General features: G+C 39.5%; 1 protein-coding gene across 2 annotated transcripts in view; it reads left to right on the top strand.

Annotated features, from left to right (window-relative positions):
- UNC5C (unc-5 netrin receptor C) overlaps positions 1–21,058 on the top strand; it is a 518,170-nt gene that overhangs the window by 278,135 nt on the left and 218,977 nt on the right. For both annotated transcript variants that reach the window (XM_073638355.1, XM_073638362.1), the window contains exon 3: positions 8,265–8,486. In XM_073638355.1, coding sequence (XP_073494456.1) covers positions 8,265–8,486 — 222 coding nt within the window. The remainder of the gene's footprint in view (positions 1–8,264; positions 8,487–21,058) is intronic.

The raw sequence follows: 21,058 nt of genomic DNA, 5'->3' as shown, positions 1-21,058 counted from the left end.
ACTTATTTACTTGTATACAATTTGTCCTCCTACAATCACCACTAGGAGGTGCTAAGGATCTTTCAGCATATGTTTTGCACATTTAACTCAGTAACAAACATATATTAAAAAAATAATAATGCTCTAGAAATATATTAAAAAATATAATGCTGTTGAAATGACATAGCTTTTAAAGGTAGACTTTGAACATTCTATTCAGAGAAACAGGAAATTATGTCTGGGACAGTCATAAAATAGTCATAAAATCAGAGATAGCTTTAAGTGTGCAGTATTTTACTTGAAAATGGAAAGGAAGCATATTCCTGTTGTAAATAGATTTTTTTATCCATTGGCATTGTACTGTGTCTTTTTTGGTATGCACTGTGTCCTTCTTACTTGACCTGCTTTACATAAACAATCCTTGAAGCAATGTCAGGGAAATCACAACTATGTCTTGTTCTAACAAAGTGTCCTTTTGTCCCCAAATATAAGCACTTTCATCATAGAAGCCACAGAACTCCTGTAGAGCTATGTATTCTCTCCCTGAAAACTCCTCCGTGGCTGTACAAACAGGAGTTAGCAAGATAAAGCTTTAGCCGAGAATTTCCCATTCTAAGATGCGGTTCATGTTTCTGATAGCTGGCTTCAGGGTTTTGTAAAGAGATGGATATCATTTTATGACGGCTTTTTTTGTTTTGTTGCCAAGCTCGTCAACTAGATATCATTATTTTTTTTCTCCAAAATCTATCTAATGGACCCGCAACACAATTTAAAGTTCTTTGGGATAAATTAGGCATAGACAACAAATTTTTTGGTCTTACTGTAACTTGAAGAAACTTCAAAAGTTTCAGATAATAACCATGTTTAATGGAATGGTTCTGTGTTAAGAATAAAAATGTAGCGCAATGGATTTGTTTAATAAGTCATAAATCATTTCCGAATATGTTTATTAGAAAAATATTCTAACTGTAAAAAAGAACTATATTTCTCTTTTTTTTGTATAATTTTTATAATTGAATTTAGCAGTCATAATTGACTAATAGTTAAATGAAATAAAAATGATGACGATTAGGGAGAATGGGGGACCACATATGAATAATAAGTAAATTGCCTAATTACTTGATCTACAGGCCTTTTTCAAAATGATCCGTCTAAGAAGTTGGGAATAAAACTTTATAAGGTTAACCACGTTCTAGCCATTGGAAATGTGCAGCAAACGTTAAATTAATCATGGTTCTAATGTAATGTTCAGTTATTAATACATTGTAATCTCAAGTGTAGTAAGATTAAAACAAAACTAAATCACTAATTTACTTGTTTTATTCAAAAAACATCAGCTTTTACTTGGACTTTTTATCCTCTTGAATTGATGTTTTTAACCATCTATAATATACTTACCTTGTAATGTCTTCACATCCTGTTCTGTCCAAATGTGTCCGGATCCCAGAATTCCAAGCGGCGGAAGTTCGTCGACCGCCATATTGGGACACCCAAGTGATGGGTGTCTCAATATGGAAACCGCTGGTGGTACCAGCCTTTTGCGCGGTACCACCAGCGGAACACCGTCGCGAACGTGCCGTACATGCCATACACGCTGCCGCCAGGATCAGCCGAACGATTGACTGACCGCCGCCATCTTTGTTTCAGATGCTGCACATCTCGAATCTTGATGGTATGGTATATGAGGTGCTAAGATAGTGGGGCCATTCTTAATCAATGGAAACCTCAATGCCACTGGATATCAGAAATTGCTACATGGTGATGTGTTGCCCTCTTTATGCACTGAAGATGGCACATTCCCTGAGTTTTTCCAACAAGATGGTGCACCATCACATTATGGGAGTCAGGTCCAAGCATTCCTACATGAACAGTTTCCTGGAAAGTGGATTGATCGTTGTGGGCCAGTTGAATGGCCACCAAGGTCTCCCGTTCTGACTCCCTTAGACTTTTATCTTTGGGGTCATCTGAAGGCAATTGTCTATGCTGTGGAGATATGAGATGTGCAGCATCTGAAACAACGGATACTGGAAACCTGTGCTAGCATTTCTTCTGCGGTGTTGCTATCAGGAAGAAGAGGGTTGCATTGACAATCCAACACAATGGGCAGCACTTTGAACACATTTTATAAGAGGTCACAAACTTGTAAAAAACTCATGAAAGAATAAAGTTACGTTAAAACCAAGCACACCATTGTTTTTCTTATGAAATTTTCAATAAGTTTGATGTGTCACATGACCCTCTTCCCATTGAAAAAAATAAAGTTGGATCCAAAATGGCCGACTTCAAAATGGCCACCATGGTCACCACCCATCTGGAAAAGTTTTCCCCCTCCCATATACTAATGTGCCACAAACAAGAAGTTGATATCACCAACCATTCCCATTTAATTTAGGTGTATCCATATAAATGGCCCACCCTGTACATCAATGGCCATACAAGATCATGTGGCCAAAGGCATACTGATAGGGATTCTAGATTGTGAGCCTAATGGGGAAAGTGCTGATAATGTCTGTAAGCTATATAAGCGAGTAAAATAAATAAATAAAATAAATATATTTGCATATGCAAAAAAAATCGAAGAGAAAAAAAAGGGTTTTGCAACTTTTCATTTAGTTAATTTAATAGCCATATGTGGCCAATTAACCCTGCAAGTGCCAGATGACTGTATTGAATCTCTTAAGTCTTGCATTAAAACACAAGTTTTCTACTGTACAGAGGGAATAAAAGAGCATCAATATATCCCAGACAGATGCTGAGACTGTATACAGTGAGAACACTGAAGATATTCAGGTCCTCTCCCAGGACAAATGTTCCTTTCTGGTTTTCAAAGAGATACTTTATTTAGTAACTTGGCTGGGGCTCGTCATAAGCCAAGTCAATATTTATGTGCTCATATAGAATAGGATGGGCTGTGAATGAATTGCTGGATTTGTAATGTAGGATGAAAGATTTATCCGTGGCTTGGGGGGACCATATATTGAACAGACTCTAGTTTGCTCCTGTTCCATGTCGTTCTTTAATTAGATATTAAGATGTAAGGTGGGTCAGAACAGTGCCACAGCTCCGGGGCTAGTGTGCACGGAAAGGAAAAGTATCTAAGACTGTAGAGGAAAAAAAAACCTGCCCCTTGGAGAATTGATAATTCCTTGACCTGGTGTCATGCGTTATGACTGCTAATGGATCCTACTATATGGATGCTTCAAATAAACCCTTTTACAGCCACAGTTCTACAAGACATATATGGCGTGTGTCTCTGCTGTCAAAGCAGGAAAACTCAATGATAACATTTAGCCTCATAGACAAAATCAGTATCTTTGCAATTATTCCAAGAAGAACAAGGGTGGAAAAATTCATAGAAATACAGGAAAAGCTGGTTTTATAGAACCATGTAAAAATATTGAATGCTGAAAAATCCGTAACATGAACTGGCCATTCATTAAAGAGGCTTTCTTATAAAAACAAGCATTATGTGATTAATGCATTACATTCTAAACTAAGCCTTGTTTAGCATTTATACATATTTACTACCCGCTCCTGAGTAACTTTTAGTGACTTATTTCAGAATTTGTCTTAAGGTCTGTTTACACAGCATAAATATCGTGAGCGAGCATTTGTACAGTAGGAACACTCGTTTCAGACTTTTGTGCAGGTTATTAAACGACTGCTAGCTAGTGTTGAGCGAATTTGTTCGGCATTTCAAATTTGGGTTCGTGTTCGGGGTTCCGGCTTGTTCGCGCCAAAAAATTGGCTCCGCTCATGAACATCCCTGATTTGCCACACTGTCACGCAGATAACATCATGACAGCGTGGCAAATCACGGATGTTCAAAAGGCGGAGCTGATTTTTTGGCGCAAACAAGGCGGAACCCTGAACACGAATCTGAATTTGAAATGCCGAACAAATTCGCTCAACACTACTGCTAACCCGCATGCACTTTGCCGGACAGGGATCCCTTAACACTGTGCATCGCGTAGAGTAAAAAGACCCTTGTGGTGCCCTTTTCTACATTGTGCTCTGAGACTAAAAGTTAAGTCTGCTTGCAGTATAGATAGCTCTTAAAGTTCTCATAAGTCTTCTCTTTACTTATGCCCTGAACAGCATTGCAAATTTCCAACAGCACTTTAGTCTCCTTGACTCCCTTCCTCCCCCCCATGATGTTTTCTTCAGCATGGCGACTTCAGAGAAGGAGAAAAGTCACATGAGATGGGTAGTTCACTTAGATGGGGGATCATCAACTCACACTGAGGATGAAATGTCACTTGATGAGGGTTGTTTCATATTCTCAGAGCAGTGAGTGCTGGGATCTGAACTGATAGTCAAAAATATTCAGCAGGGACACAGACGTGTCTTGCTTAGAAATCGAAGAAATGGTGCATTTTCCTGATACATTTACTAGTGATTTACTAAAAATATATATATTTTTTTAATTACAAACATTTTAAATCTATATAGTCCCCTTACACCAGACCCTAAGAGGTCAATTGTAATCTATGTAGAAACCTGAGGTCAAATGTTTAATTATTCTGCAGTGCCACCAGAGGAGAATCAAAGTATTGCATAGTACCCTAAAACTAATGGGTTGCGCATGTCATACATGAGCATGTCATGTTCTTCAGATCCAGAGTAGTTCTTCATACCCACTAGCTGTTCTTACTATTAGTTGAGGTCCTATATATGGAACTCCCCTCTAATAATTTATTCTATTAACCCTCTGTATTTCAGAATGGTTTTCTAAACCTAACCACCCTTTTCTATTTATTCTAACAGATTCCTAACTATTAATGTGTGGCATAAGGTTAACAAAAAAGTATACCTTCCTTGTAACAATAATTGGTAACATCTCTAAAAATGTAATATTAGAGTACATGGAAAGGTTGCTTCTTTTATAACCGGAATTTTGAATTTTTGTTAAGTGGAATCTTATTGCTTGCCATTGCTCCAAATTTATACGTGTTAATATTTTATATTCTTGACCCATTTATTTTCATTTGCCCATGATATACACGTAAAGCAGTGCAGGGTGTTCTAAGAAGCCTCCTAAGGATCATGACTTTTCTACATCTTCACCCTGATATTTGATTTAACTTATTTCACAACCATTATAGATATTGATGACTGTTAAAAGCAAAATTCTCCTGAGTATTATGCTTTCCACAAAGCTATCCCTGCCTCAGACCTCGTACAACACAGACTTGGCAGATAATAAGCACAGCGATCAAAGGTGATCTGTTGCTGTAACACCACCACCACCTGCTCATTCTAATTTCACAAGGTATTGCCTAGGCTTTCCGTAATCCTGTGAATCAAAGTATATGTGTAGCTCACAGTAAACCAAACTGCACAACCCGCAATGCATCTTAATCTTCCCGAGTAATAAGCAGCAGATGCATGTAAAATTAGCTTTGTTTCAAATTGAAGTTGAAGCATAACTTGTTAAAATCTATTGTAGGTAAATTTGCTTTACACTTCAAGCACGTGTAATGGACACTATATTTTACAGTACAATACTCACTCTTTCAATTTAAAAGAGAAGTTACATTTATTTTGATTGACTTGAAATTATACTTTCTGAGCAGTAAAAAAATAGCAATAAATTATTATATATTGTAGCAACGACTGAGAATAAATGTGTAAGGCAGGAATGCTAAATATGTTTTATAGTATGTCATATTATGGAGAACAATGTCTACAAATGGCCACCACTACAGGTGCCTGCAAGCTTGGACTGGCTCACGGGAGAATAGGTGAATCCCCCAGTGGGCCTACATGAGCTGTAGGTGGCCCAGTACATTTGATTCACTATGTACAGACAAAAGCAGCATCTCATTATTCATTCATCAAACTATCTACTTTATCATTATATAGAAGCAAAGATACATTTAAGAAAGAGGGTGATGTAATATTTGCATGAGCTAAACAGTGGACCCCCCAGAGTCAATTTTACTGATGGGCCATTGCCACCCTAGTCTGACTCTGTGTACCTGCATAAAATCATTTAGAGGGGAAAATTTGAGGCCTTAGCTAAGGTATTTTGACATTTGTAGTCAGTAGTAAAAGAGCTCAGCTATAAGCTGTGGATATATAGTAAATTACCTATTAGAGACATGTAAAGCTTATTTTCAGGGTGGTTATGTGCTCTTTAGCAGGCAGGCAGGCAGGCAGCAACAGTCCTAAATTCTTCATCTTTTTTATCCATGGTCTAAATCAGTGTTTTCCAAATTCCAGGCCTCACGGCCCCCCACATGTCATGTTTTCAGGATTTCCTTAGTATTGCCCAGGTGATAGAATTATTATTAAGGCATCAGAAACTGCCACAGGTTCTCTCACCTGTGCAATACTAAGGAGGTCCTGAAAACACGATGCGTTGGGGTCCGTGAGGACAGAGTTTGGGAAACACTGGTCTAAATGATCACTGGGCTCTCAATAATGACTGATCACTCTCCATATATATGATGGCATGGAATACATTTTTTTCATGTTTTTTTGCTGTTTGAAGTGCAACCTTTTTTTCCTTTATATTATTATCCATTTGCCTAACAATTTGAAGGGCCACACCCACATTTTGCAAGACTGATGTAACGCCACTTTCTTTTGGTGGTTATTTTTCATTTCTGTACATATAAGTTCCAGATATATGACCCCTACTTACCTGTATATCAATTTAGTCTTTTTAGTCATTTGGTTGTTATCCAAAAGAAAAAAATGACCCTAATAGTCAATAGGTTATACTTATTATTCAATATACATATTTACAATTTATAGTGACACTAGGGCACCTGAAAAGAAAAATTCCTACGCTAAACAAGTATTTACATGTTTAAGGGATTGTCTGTCCAAATCCTAACAGTGTGTAATATACAAACCATTAAGATTCAGCTCCGCTTGCCATTTTAAGTGGTCATCATGCGTGGATAACTCCTTTAAAATGTAGCTTTTAGGGCAATTCATTGAAAAATTCCTTGACAGGCAAATGTTGGGGGAGCAGTGTATTTACATTTTAATAATCTGTGACAGTGAGCCTTTATTACATAGGAGATGTGCGCAATGCAGACACACACTTCATATGTAATGAGATTGACTAGCGAATAAAGTAGGTGCCGATAGCAGCACGGATAGTCAATGAGAAACTTGTTCAGTCTAAGGAACTCCATAGAGGTTTTTTAAGCATTTTTGTTTGGTTTTCTTCCATTTTCGGATGTAATAAAACCTAAGTTTTAATTTATGTAGACTATATGTACGTTTATAGAGCAAAAAAATACTTTTTTTTTAGATATATATAATATTTGAAGACCATGCCCTCTTGGCTAAAATGATGAGATTTACATACAGGGAAAAGAGGGTCTTATCTCAGGAATGGAAGGATGCAGGAGCAAATGAAAAACAATGCCAGATTCTGGAGAACTGCGGCATTTAAATTAGCTAAAAAATTACATATTTATGGAAACTAAATTCGAAACTATATCTTTGACTGCTTTTTTGTAAATTCTGTTGTCTTGTCTAATGTTTAGGAGCATAGATAACGGGAAGGTTTGGTGGATTGGTTGAACCCGTATTCATAGATTTGTATGTATGTTAGCTGAGTGGCCCTATGTTCAGAAACGGCTGCGTTATCAAGTCTGCATAATTTCAGCTAAGTGAACTTCCATGGGCTTCAGTCAAGAAGTTAATAAACTGTTTCTTCGTGGTAGCCCGGCTTCATGTGTATGGCTCTACTTTAATAGACGATATGGTCTTTTCATCATTATATTTATATTACAGAAATAACGTTTGCTATATAAAAAGAAGTGCAAAATTAATGCAGAACTACATTAAACCTATTGCCAGTTTTGCATCTGGGAATGTGTTACTGACTAAGTGGTGGATGCAGCCAGGTCACAAAAGAAAATCTATAAATGTAATTATTAGTAATATATCCTTCTTCTCCCTGGAGAAGTATCACATTACTTCTAATGATTTACTAAACCTTTTACCTTTCAAGTCTGTTTGATTGTATCATTTTTCACTGATGGTTTTTAAAGGAAAACATTTGAACATGACAGGATTCAGAAGGTACATAATCCAATGAGTCCAATCTCCGATATAAGCGACAAAATAAAAATAAAGCTGCAGTCAAAAATGAAATGTCATCTACTGTGTTAGTTTGATATGTGTTGTCTAACTGTATATTGTAAAAGTAAAACCTACACTCAATTCTTAGGTATGCATAGTTATGTCTGCCCAGAGTAGAAAGAATGTAAAAAATGAGGCTTGGAATCTATCTAAATTAGATATTTCTTTTACCACAGATGATGACTTCTTTCACGAACTACCAGAGACGTTCCCATCAGATCCACCAGAACCATTGCCTCATTTTCTTATTGAACCTGAAGAAGCTTACATTGTGAAAAATAAGCCGGTCAACCTCTACTGTAAGGCCAGCCCAGCCACGCAAATCTACTTCAAGTGCAACAGTGAATGGGTTCATCAGAAGGACCATATCGTAGATGAAAGAGTGGATGAAACCTCAGGTACTTGTCATGCCATTTTCCTGATGTATTTAGAGAACCTTTAGTGTCCCAACACCCATTATGGATGCTAAGAATATACTGTAAAAAACAGATGTTAGACAGTCCAAATCATTGCTCTCTTTCTCTATATACAGTACTGTGCGAAGTACTGTACTTAGTCAAAGCAAGTACTTACTCAAAGATTGTCAGGGTTGGCTACTAAAGTACTTAGTCAAAGCTAGCCAGGTTCATCAAACTAAGACCCACAGTGTTAACATTTATCCCAGTCCAACCTGGCTTTGCTACAATATCTAGATAGATAGATAAATATATACAGTATTTGATTCCTTGCTGTTTTGTAAGTTTGCCCACTGACAAAGACATGAACAATCTATAATTTTAAGAGTAGGTTAATTTTAACATTGAGAGATAGAATATCTAAAAAAGAATCAAGAAAATTACATTGGATAAATTAGATACATTTTTTTGCATTTTGCAGTGAGAAATAAGTATTTGATCCCCTACAAACCATTATGAGTTCTGGCTCCTACAGACCAGTTAGACGCTCCGAATCAACTCGTTACCTGCATTAAAGACAGCTGTCTTACATAGTCACCTGTATAAAAGACTCCTGTCCACAGACTCAATTGATCAGTCAGACTCTAACCTCTACAACATGGGCAAGACCAAAGAATGTCAGGGACAAGATCATTGACCTGCACAAAGCCGGAATGGGCTACAAAACCATAAGTAAGACGCTGGGTGAGAAGGAGACAACTGTTGGTGCAATGGTGCAATAATATTGAAGAAATGCAAAATGACTGTCAATCGACATCGATCTGGGGCACCAAGAAAACCATTGGTAACACATTACGCCTTAAAGGTTTAAAATCCTGCAGTGACCGCAAGGTCTCCCTGCTCAAGAAGGCACATGTGCAGGCCTGTCTGAAGTTTGCCAATGAACACCTGGATGATTCTGTGAGTTATTGGGAGAACGTGCTGTGGTCAGATGAGACAAAAATAGAGCTCTTTGACATTAACTCAACTCGCCGTGTTTAGAGGAAGAAGAAGGATGAGTACAACCCTAAGAACATCGTCCCAACCGTGAAGCATGGTGGGGGAAACATTATACTTTGGGGGTGCTTTTCTGCAAAGGGGACATGACGAATGTACCGTACTGAAGGGGAGATGGATGGGGTCATGTATCATGAGATTTTGGCCAACAACCTCCTTCCCTCAGTAAGAGCATTGAAGATGGGTCATGGCTGGGTCTTCCAGCAAGCCAATGACCCAAAACATACCTCCAAGGCAACAAAGGAGTGGCTCAAAAAGAAGCACAGTAAGTTCATGCAGTGGCCTAGCCAGTCTCCAGACCTTAATCCAATAGAAAACTTATGAAGGTAGTTGAAGCTCCGAGTTGCCAAGCGACAGCCTCAAAATCGTAATGATTTAGAGATGATCTGCTACGATGGGTGGACCAAAATTCCTCCTGACATTTGCACAAGCCTCATCATCAACTGCAAAAACCATCTGAGTGCTGAGCTTGCCAACAAGGGTTTTGCCACCAAGTATTAAGTGTTTTTTGCCAGAGGGATCAAATACTTATTTCTCACTGCAAAATGCAAAAAAATTATCTCATTTATGCAATGTGATTTTCATGATTTTTTGGGGGGGATATTCTATCTCTCAATGTTAAAATTAACCTACCTTTAAAATTATAGACTGTTTATGTCTTTGTCAGTGGCCAACTTACAAAAACATCAAGGGATCAAATAATTATTTCCCCCACTGTAGATAGATAGAGCAAGAGAGAGAGCGAGAGATACAATATTTACAAACAGTTGTGCTCAAAAGTTTACATACCCCGGCATAATTTTTCCTTTCCTGGCCATGTTTCAGAGAATATGAATGATAATTCATGTGAACTTTTGATCAGGGTCATTTGGATGTTTTTGGTTGTCATTAAGATTTAAAAAGAGAAAACACAGTAGTTTGACAATAAATGGCTTCACCCAACCAATAACCATGAGTGGAGAAAAAGTATTTTTGTTATCATTTATATTCTCTGAAACAAGGCCAAGAAAGGAAAAATACTGCCAGGATATGTAAACTTTTGAGCACAACTGTATATTATTTATCTATCAAAGTCTATATGTCTAGCCATCAATTATTATTATTTTTTGTTTATATGGATTCAGGGTATGGTCACATGAAGTATTTTCATGCATATTTTTCTGACTTTAAGAAATCCACAACTAAAAAAAACATTTAAATGTTTTCGGAGTGTTTTTTGAGTACATGGGACTTTTATTACTGCTTCTATTGATTACATCTGGAGCTTTTTTTTTTTTCAAGCAAAAATGCCTCCAGAATTGGCGTGTTGCTCTTTTTTTTGTACTGAAAAAATGACTTTGCAACATTTTCACTGCAGTTTGAACAAAATACTGTTCAAGGTCACAAAGTGCTGACAGTGACAATCCCGCCAAGTCTCTTTTTCAGCAAGTCACTGTCCATTGTTTGCTGTTCAGTCAATGCTTCCGATAAAATGTTTTCATGTTCTTTACTCACTGGTTCAGATCCCTTATGAGTAAGAAATAAACTGATATCAATAAACTTGATCCAAATATGCATATCCAAGTAAATTCCATAGAGACATTACGTGGATATTCTTCAGCATAACACTAGCATACCCAGGACAAGGTCCAAGCACATGCCTAATAGATTTATGCAAGGCCATTTGTGGATCTACTCCCAGGAAGAATTTACTACAGTGTCTACAGTATTACAAAGTATGCTTCACTTAAAAAAACGCAGAATCCAGCAAAACGTTGAAAGATAACTGATGGCTGTGCAGAACTTTGTATCCTATGATCCAGTTTTACCAGGAAATCCCATAATTTCAAATAATGTATACCCTATACAAATATGTAACTTGACTGATTAGAAAAAACACATTGAGATTAAATACTTTGTCATCAGGTGCACAATGAAATTCCCATAAAGGTCAAATATTTTGAATACATTCTAATAAAAGTGTTTATTACTATTTTATTCCACTTTGGTAATTGAAAGCCCGGGTAGGTCTGCAACTAGTTTACTTACTGATCATTCCTATTTTCTTCGAATTGATTACATGTTGGAGAATGGCTTTTTTAAACTTCTGTATTAATCGGAAGTCTCTTAAAAATAGAATATCTAAATAGTAGAAATCACATTGAAATTGGAATGGTAGTCTAAGTCTGTGAATAATAATCCAAAGATTCAAGAAATACGGGAGGGGCTGAACCTGCATAATCAGTGTGACTGTGAATTGATTGATCTAGGATGCTGTAATACTATTGTAGGAACTCGAGGATTCTGATAGCGTGGAGCAATGAACGATCAGAGATGGGTTTCTTTAATGCAAATAGTGTATTTATACAACAGCAATAACACCCAAAAAACAATATACTGATAACCTATAGTGACATGCAAATAAACAAGTCCAGCGATATTAAGTCCTTGAAACTTATATAGCAAAATCGGCAAGGTTCTTACGACGGAGTCTCCACACAAATGTGACCCAAAAGGAAAGTCTGACACACAGGTGACGTGGCTTAAGGCCCCGTCACACTAAGCGACGCTACAGCGATCCCGACAACGATACGACCGGTCAGGGATCGTTGCTGCGTCGCTATGTGGTCGCTGTTGAGATGTCAAACAGTCAGATCTTCCCAACGACGCAGCAGCGATGCAGCGACCCGTAATGATCTGTATAACGATGCACGCCTATGTGTTTCTGTGTCTGAGTCGTCAACAAGGTCGTTGGTAAGGTGTCAAACACACCGATGCATGCTACCCAGCGGGGCTTCAACGATCAAAGAAATGTCCAGACCATTCCGACACGACCAGCGATCTCACAGCAGGGTCCTGGTCGCTGCTAAGTGTCAAACGTAGCGAGATCGCTACTGAGGTCGCTGTTGCGTCACAAAACTTGTGACTCAGCAGCGATCTCGCTAGCGATCTCGCTTAGTGTGATGGGGGCTTTAGTTCAAACACTGATGGTGTAGTAAGAGTCCAATCCAGGTATGCAGTAACGCAGGGAAGTCCAGAAACAAGTTCACAAGTTAATCCCAGATGCGGTGTGAATACAGGGAAGTCAAGAAACAAGTTCACATTTAAGTATTATTCCAGTAATAGTTCCAACAGCTCTCACCAGAGAGAGTGAATGAAGGATTAAACACAGTTCAGAAGCACAGTTCTTACCAGATGGAGAGAACCAAGGGTTAAATTACAAAGTCAACAAGCTAATGAGAACACAGTGAGTGTACCTTACATATGCAGAGAATGTCCAAAGCCCTGGGTAGAAGCTCACTTCTGCCGAGAACCACCTGTAGATAAACCTGGTAAAGAGCCCTTCGGTAAATACACAGAAGATCTGGGAGGTAATAGAAGTACAAGGCAGATGAGTTGAAGGGAAGTGGAAGCAGAATACTCCAGCAAGGAAGTCAGCACCTTGGCCGGGTTTTAAACAAACGAACATGAAGTAGGGCATACAAAAACAGCAAACTCCATTTTAACAAAGGGCAAAATCATTCACAAGGTGACCTAGAAAACCTGGAATACTGACATTACTCCCCCCCTAAAGACAGCCTCAGGACGGTCCTGGACCAGGCTTGTAAGGGTATCTTCGATGAAACTGAGCAACTTTCAGGGGAGCATTGATGTTACTTACTGGTTCCCAAGAATCGTTTTCGGGAAAGTAACCTTGCCATCTAACTAGATACTGAAGCCGGTTCCTATGAAGTCTTGAATCAACAATATCCTGTACCACAAATTGTTCTTCGCCATCAACCAACACTGGTGGAGGTGGAGATACGATACGTCCCTGAAACGTGTTAGGAGAAACCGGTTTTAATAAAGAAACATGAAATACTGGGTGTACCTTTAAAGTTTGTGGTAGCTTCAGCCGACAGGCCACAGAGCTTGCAATCCCAGTGATCTTGAATGGACCGATGAACTTCTGTCCCAGTTTCTGCGAAGGAACACCCAATCTTAGATTCTTGGTGGACAACCAAACTGAGTCTCCTACCTTATACATAGGTGACGGTTTCCGGAATCTATCGGCCGACTTTTTGTAACGCTCCTGTGCTACGGTCAGGGAGTCCTTCAAAACTTCAAGATTACGTTGCAACACTGCCACTCTGTCTTCAACCTCTGGTACTGAAGTAGCAACCGGAGACCTAGGCAAAATATTTGGATGATATCCCAGATTGGCAAAAAAAGGCGTTACCTTCGTGGAACTGCTCTGAGAGTTGTTGTACGAAAATTCCGCTAAAGGAAGTAGCTTCAGCCAATCGTCCTGCAAATGACTGACGTAAGAGCGTAGATATTGCTCCAAGGTTTGATTTGTTCGTTTGGTCTGCCCGTTGGTCTGAGGATGGTATGCAGAAGACAAGCAAACATTAATGTGGAGCACAGAACAAAATCCTTTCCAAAATCTAGAGGTAAATTGTATTCCCCGGTCAGAAATGATCTCATCAGGTACCCCATGCAGCCAGAAAACGTTCTGGATAACCAGATCTACTGTCTCTGTTGCTGAGGGAAGACCGGTACACGGAATGAAATGAGCAGCCTTCGTTAAACGGTCCACTACCACCAAAATAGTATTTTTACCGCCAGAGGTGGGTAACTCCACAATAAAGTCCATCGAAATAGACCCCCAAGGGCGAGACGGTACAGGTAGTGGTTTAAGAAGACCAGTAGGTGAATCGCGAGGAACTTGATACCGGGCACCAACCTCACAAGAGCGGACATAGTCATTCACATCTTTCAAGCAGGTAGGCCACTAAAAAAGCGACTTAAAAATTCCTGCGTCTTCTGTACCCCCCCCTATGACCAGCCAATACGGAGTCGTGGACCAATTTGAGAATTCGAAGTCTCACAGCCTCTAGGACATAAATACATCGATTTCTAAGCCACACACCATTCCGAAGGACAAGATTCACGTTGTCTGGTGGAGCAGCAAGAAATACGTCACCGTCATAGGCCAGCTTGATCTCCTGCCACAAGTCCCGGTCCAGGAGCACTCCCATTACGTGAACCTGGATGGAACGAAATAATAAAATCAAACTGGTTCAAGAACAAACTCCACCTAGCTTGTCGAAGAGAAAGACACCTGGCGGACTTAAGAAATTCCAAATTACAATGATTCGTGAGTACTACTACCTGTTGTGTTGCTCCCTGCAAATGGAGTCTCCATTCCTTAAAGGCGGAAATGATTGCCAAAAGTTCCTTATCTGCAATATCATAGTTCAGTTCAGCAGAGGATAACCTGCGAGAAAAGAAGGCACACGGTGCAGCAAATCTTTGTCTCCGGTTCGTTGTGAGAGGATAGCTCCCAATGGACCCAGGGAACTATAGGCCGGTGAGTCTGACTTCTATACCAGGAAAGATCTTTGAACAAATTATTAAACAACATGTATGTAAGTACCTGGATAAGAATGAAGTGATTAACCAGAGTTAGCATGGGTTTGTAACTAACAAGTCATGTCAGACTAACTTAATTTTCTTCTATGACAGAATCACTGACTGGGTGGATCAGGGAAATGCTGTTGATATAGTATATCTTGACTTCAGCAAAGCATTTGACAAAGTATCTCACACCATCCTTATTGAAAAAATGACCAAGTATGCAATGGACCAGGCAACTGTTAGGTGGATTCATAACTGGCTTAGTGATCGGACTCAAAGGGTGGTTGTAAATGGCTTCACATCCAGCTGGATGAATGTCTCAAGTGGGGTACCACAGGGCTCCGTCCTGGGACCTGTATTGTTCAACATCTTTATCAATGATTTAGATGAAGGAATTGAGGGTAAACTGATTAAATTTGCTGATGACACAAAGCTAGGAGGGATAGCTAATACTAGAGAAGAGAGAGAGAGGATTCAAAAAGACCTAAATAAACTGGAGCAGTGGGCAGCAACCAACAGAATGGTTTTTAACAGGGAAAAATGCAAAGTACTACATCTGGGCAATAAAAATGAAAAAAGCACATACAGAATGGGAGGAATAGAGCTAAGCAACAGTACATGTGAAAAAGACTTAGGTATACTAATAGATCATAGACTGAACATGAGTCAACAGTGTGATGCAGCAGCAAAAAAGGCAAATACAATTCTGGGATGTATTAACAGAAGCATACAGTCTAGATCACGTGAAGTCATTATCGGTCTTTACTCCTCTTTGGTCAGACCTCATCTGGAATACTGTGTACAGTTTAGGGCACCACATTTTAAAAAAGACATAGACAAACTGGAGCAAGTTCAGAGAAGAGCGACCAGAATGGTGACTGGTCTGCAAACCATGTCCTATGAGGAACGGTTGCAGGATTTGGGAATGTTTAGCTTGCAAAAAAGAAGACTGAGAGGAGACTTAATAGCTGTCTACAAATATGTCAAGGGCTGTCACATTGTAGAAGGATCATCTTTATTCTCATTTGCACAAGGAAAGACTAGAAGCAATGGGATGAAACTAAATGGGAGGAGACACAGATTAGATATTAGAAAAAACTTTTTGACAGTTAGGGTGATTAATGAGTGGAACAGGCTGCCACGAGAGGTGGTGAGTTCCCCTTCAATGGACGTCTTCAAACAGAGGCTGGACAGACATCTGTCTGAGATGATCTAGTGAATCCTGCTTTGAGCAGGGGGTTGGACCAGATGACCCAGGAGGTCCCTTCCAACTCTACCATTCTATGATTCTATGATTCAATGCAAAGTCAGAAGCGTCCACCTCCACGATGAAAGGCAGTGCAGGATCCGGATGCATCAATATTGGAGCCATGGTAAAACAAACCTTGATGCGATCAAAAGCTCCCTGGGCTTGCGAAGACCATACAAACTTCTTCCACTTCTTGGTGAGGAGAGTGATGGGATGGACAACTTCCGAAAAATTCCAGATAAAACGTCTATAAAAGTTAGCGAAACCAATGAATCGTTGTACCTACTTAATGTTTCCTGGTACCGGCCAGTCTATGATCACCTGGATCTTGCTGGACTCCATATTCAATCCCTGAGGAGAAATAATATAGCCTAAAAATTGAATTTTAGAGCAATGAAATTCACACTTTTTGAGTTTGATGTACAAATGATTATCTCTCAAACGTCTAAGCACGGTCTTGACATGTTCCCGATGTTCCTGTAAGGAATCAGAGAAAATCAAGATGTCATCCAGGTAAATTACCACATAATGGTCAAATAAATCCCTGAAAATATCGTTGGCTAAATGTTGAAAAGCAGCAGGAGCGTTACAGAGTCCGAATGGCATCACTAAATATTCATAATGTCCATACCGGCATCTAAAAGCTGTCTTCCATTCGTCTCCGGGGCATATACGGAGAAAATTATATGCCCCGCGAAGATCTAATTTGGTAAATACTTTGGCCTGGCGAACTCTTTCCAACAATTCAGGAATTAGTGGCAACGGGTACCTGTTATGTATGGTTTCCTTATTTAACTCCCGGTAGTCAATGCAAGGTCTTAGAGTCCGATCCTTCTTCTTTACAAAGAATATAGGGGCTCCCACTGGTGAAGAAGATGGTCGGATAAACCCCTTGGCTAAATTCTCATCTATATAATCTCGTAATGATTTTAACTCCGGAGCCGCCAGTGGGTAAACATGGACGAAAGGAATCACTGCCCCAGGAAGCAATTCTATGGGGCAGTCATACGGTCTATGTGGGGGAAGTTGATCTGCCTTCCTCTTGTCACAAACATCCGAGAATTCCTGGTAAACCAGAAGGAGAGTAGGTACCTGCGTTGCTACTTATTCAAATGAATGGGCAACTATGTAAAACAAGGTTATGTTGAGTCTGAAGGAACATTAGCCAATTTATAGAGTCAACCTCCTTGATGAGTTCATTCAAACATGTGTAAAAGTATAACTAAAATAATTTGATGCTGATTAACAGGCAAAAGGCAGTCACACTAAATATTGTTTGATTTGTATTTCTCTTTTGTTCATTCAGTTTACATTTTGTTAAAGGGGTTGTCCGGTCAAAACTGATAAGTCTGCAGTCACTCTGTGTGACTGCAGACTTATAAATCCCCCCAGCACACACACTGTACGCTGCGGGGATTCGCCGATTTCAGACACGGGACCGGAGGGTATGTATACGTTATATATACCCCCAGCCAGTCGGCACCGCCTCGCTCCATACACTTGTATGGAGCGAGGCCACGTCCCATCTAGTGACGCGGACAGCCAGTGGGTGCGTCCGACTAGAGGGCACGGCCTTGCTCAATACAAGTGTATGGAGAGCGAGGCCGCGCCCACTGGCCGGGAGCATGTATATCGCATATATACCCTCCGGTCCCGGGTCTGAAACCGGTGAATCCCCGCAGTGCACTAAAACTTTTTCACAGCACTGTATATCCTAAAAGATCATATAGGTAGAGATTATGAAGTTAGAATAACCTCTTTAGCATAGTAAATATTAAAAAACATATATTTCCAATAAATAATTGAGTTATTAGCAATATTACAACTTGTTTGCAAACTTTGCTACATTATCTAACAGTGAATTCCTTCTTATAACATAGATTAATTAGTTTAGCAGAAGTCCAATTGCCATTTGTGGTTTGGAGAAGACTTATCGTATATTGTTGAGTCCTGTCTGCAAATATATAAGAAAATTACATTTATGTTGACTTGTATACAAGAAATAAGGCTATGTCTTGTGCTATATGCCATTTCTGCTGATGTTTTAAAAACAAGATTTGTTTGCGAAGAGTCTGATCCCTATCATGGGATTTGCACCTCTGATGAGTGTAATTATTCAGAGAAATAACTTAAAAGAGGCTTGTGGTCTTGTGCACATTGGGCCTGTTTCATTCTATTTGTAGACAGACGTCAGACACGCTATGAGTTGTGTGTACTGTAACTCTTCTGAATTCTAAGACAGTGTTGCTACTAAATCAGTAAACTGTTTTTGTAATTGGCATCACACAAGGCTACTGAAAAACAAGAAGACAATTAAACTGGAAAGCTTTTCCCCCATTAGTTTGATTTAGACTTATGTGCTGCTGTTTCTAAAACGTTGCTTATTCTTTTACCCAACATTGTCATTTCAGCCCTAATTAGTGCTGCATCTCAAACTGAGTTGTGCCTAAATTTGATATACTGCATAAAAAGTAGGTTATACAGGAAAACTCTAACATCTGCATGTTTGCTATATGTGTATGATTTAGACTTGCAGTATTTTAGACAATTAAATCCAAGAAGAATCTATTTCCAGCAAAGTAAAAGCCCCTAAACAAGCCTGGAATGATTCTCTTGTAGTTTTACTACAAGAATTGCACAATTTTGGTAAATCACTTCATTCCAACCAGATGTCAAAGTATAGCACAAGTAAAAACCAAAGGTATTTTAGCATTCTTGTCTGAGAGCTCACATTTTATGACTTTATGTAACAAAGCTAAACTATGAAAAACCATAAGACTCAGTTAGTAAAAACATTCAGCAATGTGGAAGGGTTTGAGTCAGGCATCATTTATTTTTAATGAGGCCTAGAAAGTAATATCTGGATCTGTGTGGATGCCATTAGGAGCCAGTCCAGATAGAATAAGCATGAAATGGATGTTTGGAATGTACATTGCTAGGAAGAACTCTTCACTCTTTAAAAGGGTTGTCTGGTTTATTGGCCGGGAACAGTGGTGATGTATGTGATATGCATACTCCCATCTAGTGGCTGCAGTGATCCAGTGGAACGTGGACGTCTAGTGCGCGCTGCCTCACTCAATACAATTGCATGGAAAGAGGCCGCGCCCACTAGATGGGCTCTGGCCGGGATAATGCATTTTGCATACATCACCGCCTTTCGCGGCTCATAAACCCGCGAATCCTCACAGTGCACAGTGCGTGTGGCTGGGGGGGTTCATAAGTCTGCAGTCACAGAGTTACTGCAGACTTTTCATTTTAGACAGGAAAACTCCTATAAGCAGATAGACCCTACTGACACATTACAGACATCGGAGCTACAAATATCATGTGTTGTTAGGGATAGGGCATATAGAAAAGTTTACATTGGAAACTAGGTGTCACGATGCTGTTGTCTGACAACCCGGGAGCAGGGGCTCCTACCCTGTCCATAACACTAGGGGCACCCTATCTATCCCTGTTCCCCAGGTTACTTCAGATGGCGAAGATGTTGGTGCCACGTACCTTGCTGTTCTCCTCAATCAGCCCTTATCTATCCACTCCACCACCCAGGGAAGTGGGGAGGAATAGTGTATGTATATACACAAACCAGACAAACAAGCAAGGACATACGGAGACAAATGAAAATACCAAACATACAAAATATGCACTCACAGACAACAGCGGGAAACAACGAAGGGATTAGGAAGGTAAACAAAAATAGAAGAGGATGGAACTATGCACACAACCAAAACTCCATGCACCACTCACAGAAAAACTCTCCTTAAACATCTCTACCGAACACCTCCACTCTACTCCTCACCAGGCTATCCAAAACATAACACTGGCAATCCCAGATAACTAGAGCAGATACTATATAGGAGAGGGGAGTGGCTGATGCTGCACAGCTGAGAACTTCCAAATAGAAGCTACAGAGGCTCAAAGCTGAGCCGAAACCAGCACCATTTAATAAGAGGGAGAAGTGCTTCTATTCAATGCAGGAGTATGTGAACTCAGAAGCTGCGGTCTTCTGGCTCCTCTCTGTCACGGTAAACCCATGACACTAAGAGCATCATGCTCTTAGATATATTTTGGAAACTTTTTACTCTCTAAAGAATTTTAGATCACAGAGGTTCAAATAATTTAAAAACAGAAGCAGAGCCTCAGCCATTGGCTGTGTCTGGTATTAAAGTTCTTCTCATACACTGAATGAAGTTGCAAAAGCAAATACAACCCATAGACAGATATGACACTGTTTTTGGGACCTTTTCATAAATGAATGACAACCTCTTTAATCAAGACCTGCAAGCTTGAAATAACAGGGAGAATATCTCTTCTTATCACTTTGAGTTTTGTTGTTCCTCCATTATTCCTCCTAAATATTCATGAATAAATTGCAATTGTACATTACCATTCCTGTTTTAAAAGAGATGTGTCTTTACACATTTACACATTTTTCAAATTGTCTCTTCAAATATGAAGGGGACTAGCACTCTAGTGCCACCTATAGGAAGTAGCAATCCTAAAAGTCAATATCAACTCTTTAACGAGCCTTGTCATATGACTTAGGATAAAAACCAGAACTATAATCCCAATTTGCAGACACTGTGTTTTGAGGTATTGCCCCTCGTCAGTGCAAAGTGTGAGATATGGTTTGGCTGGGTGAGAGGCGTCAGACCGGTATCAAAGGGGCAATGTTTCTCCTTGCGGAGAGTGACATGTTAAGCATGTCAAGGTGAGGAGACTTTTAAGCCGTAATACTCCTCTGAGAAATATGCAAATTGCCTCTTCAAAGAGGAAGAAAACTAGAACTCTAGTGCTACCTATAGGAAGTAGCAATCTTAGTAGTCAATATCGACCCTTTAACGAGCCTTGTCATATGACTTAGGATAAAAGCCAGAATCATAATCCCAAT

Source organism: Phyllobates terribilis, unplaced genomic scaffold (genome assembly GCF_046119375.1).
Source record: "Phyllobates terribilis strain yellow unplaced genomic scaffold, ASM4611937v1 Scaffold_1__5_contigs__length_1240528914, whole genome shotgun sequence".
NCBI classification, from domain to species: Eukaryota; Metazoa; Chordata; class Amphibia; order Anura; family Dendrobatidae; genus Phyllobates; species Phyllobates terribilis.
The sequence above is the reverse complement of the archived record's forward strand: the minus strand, read 5'-3'. Positions and strand labels throughout refer to the sequence as shown.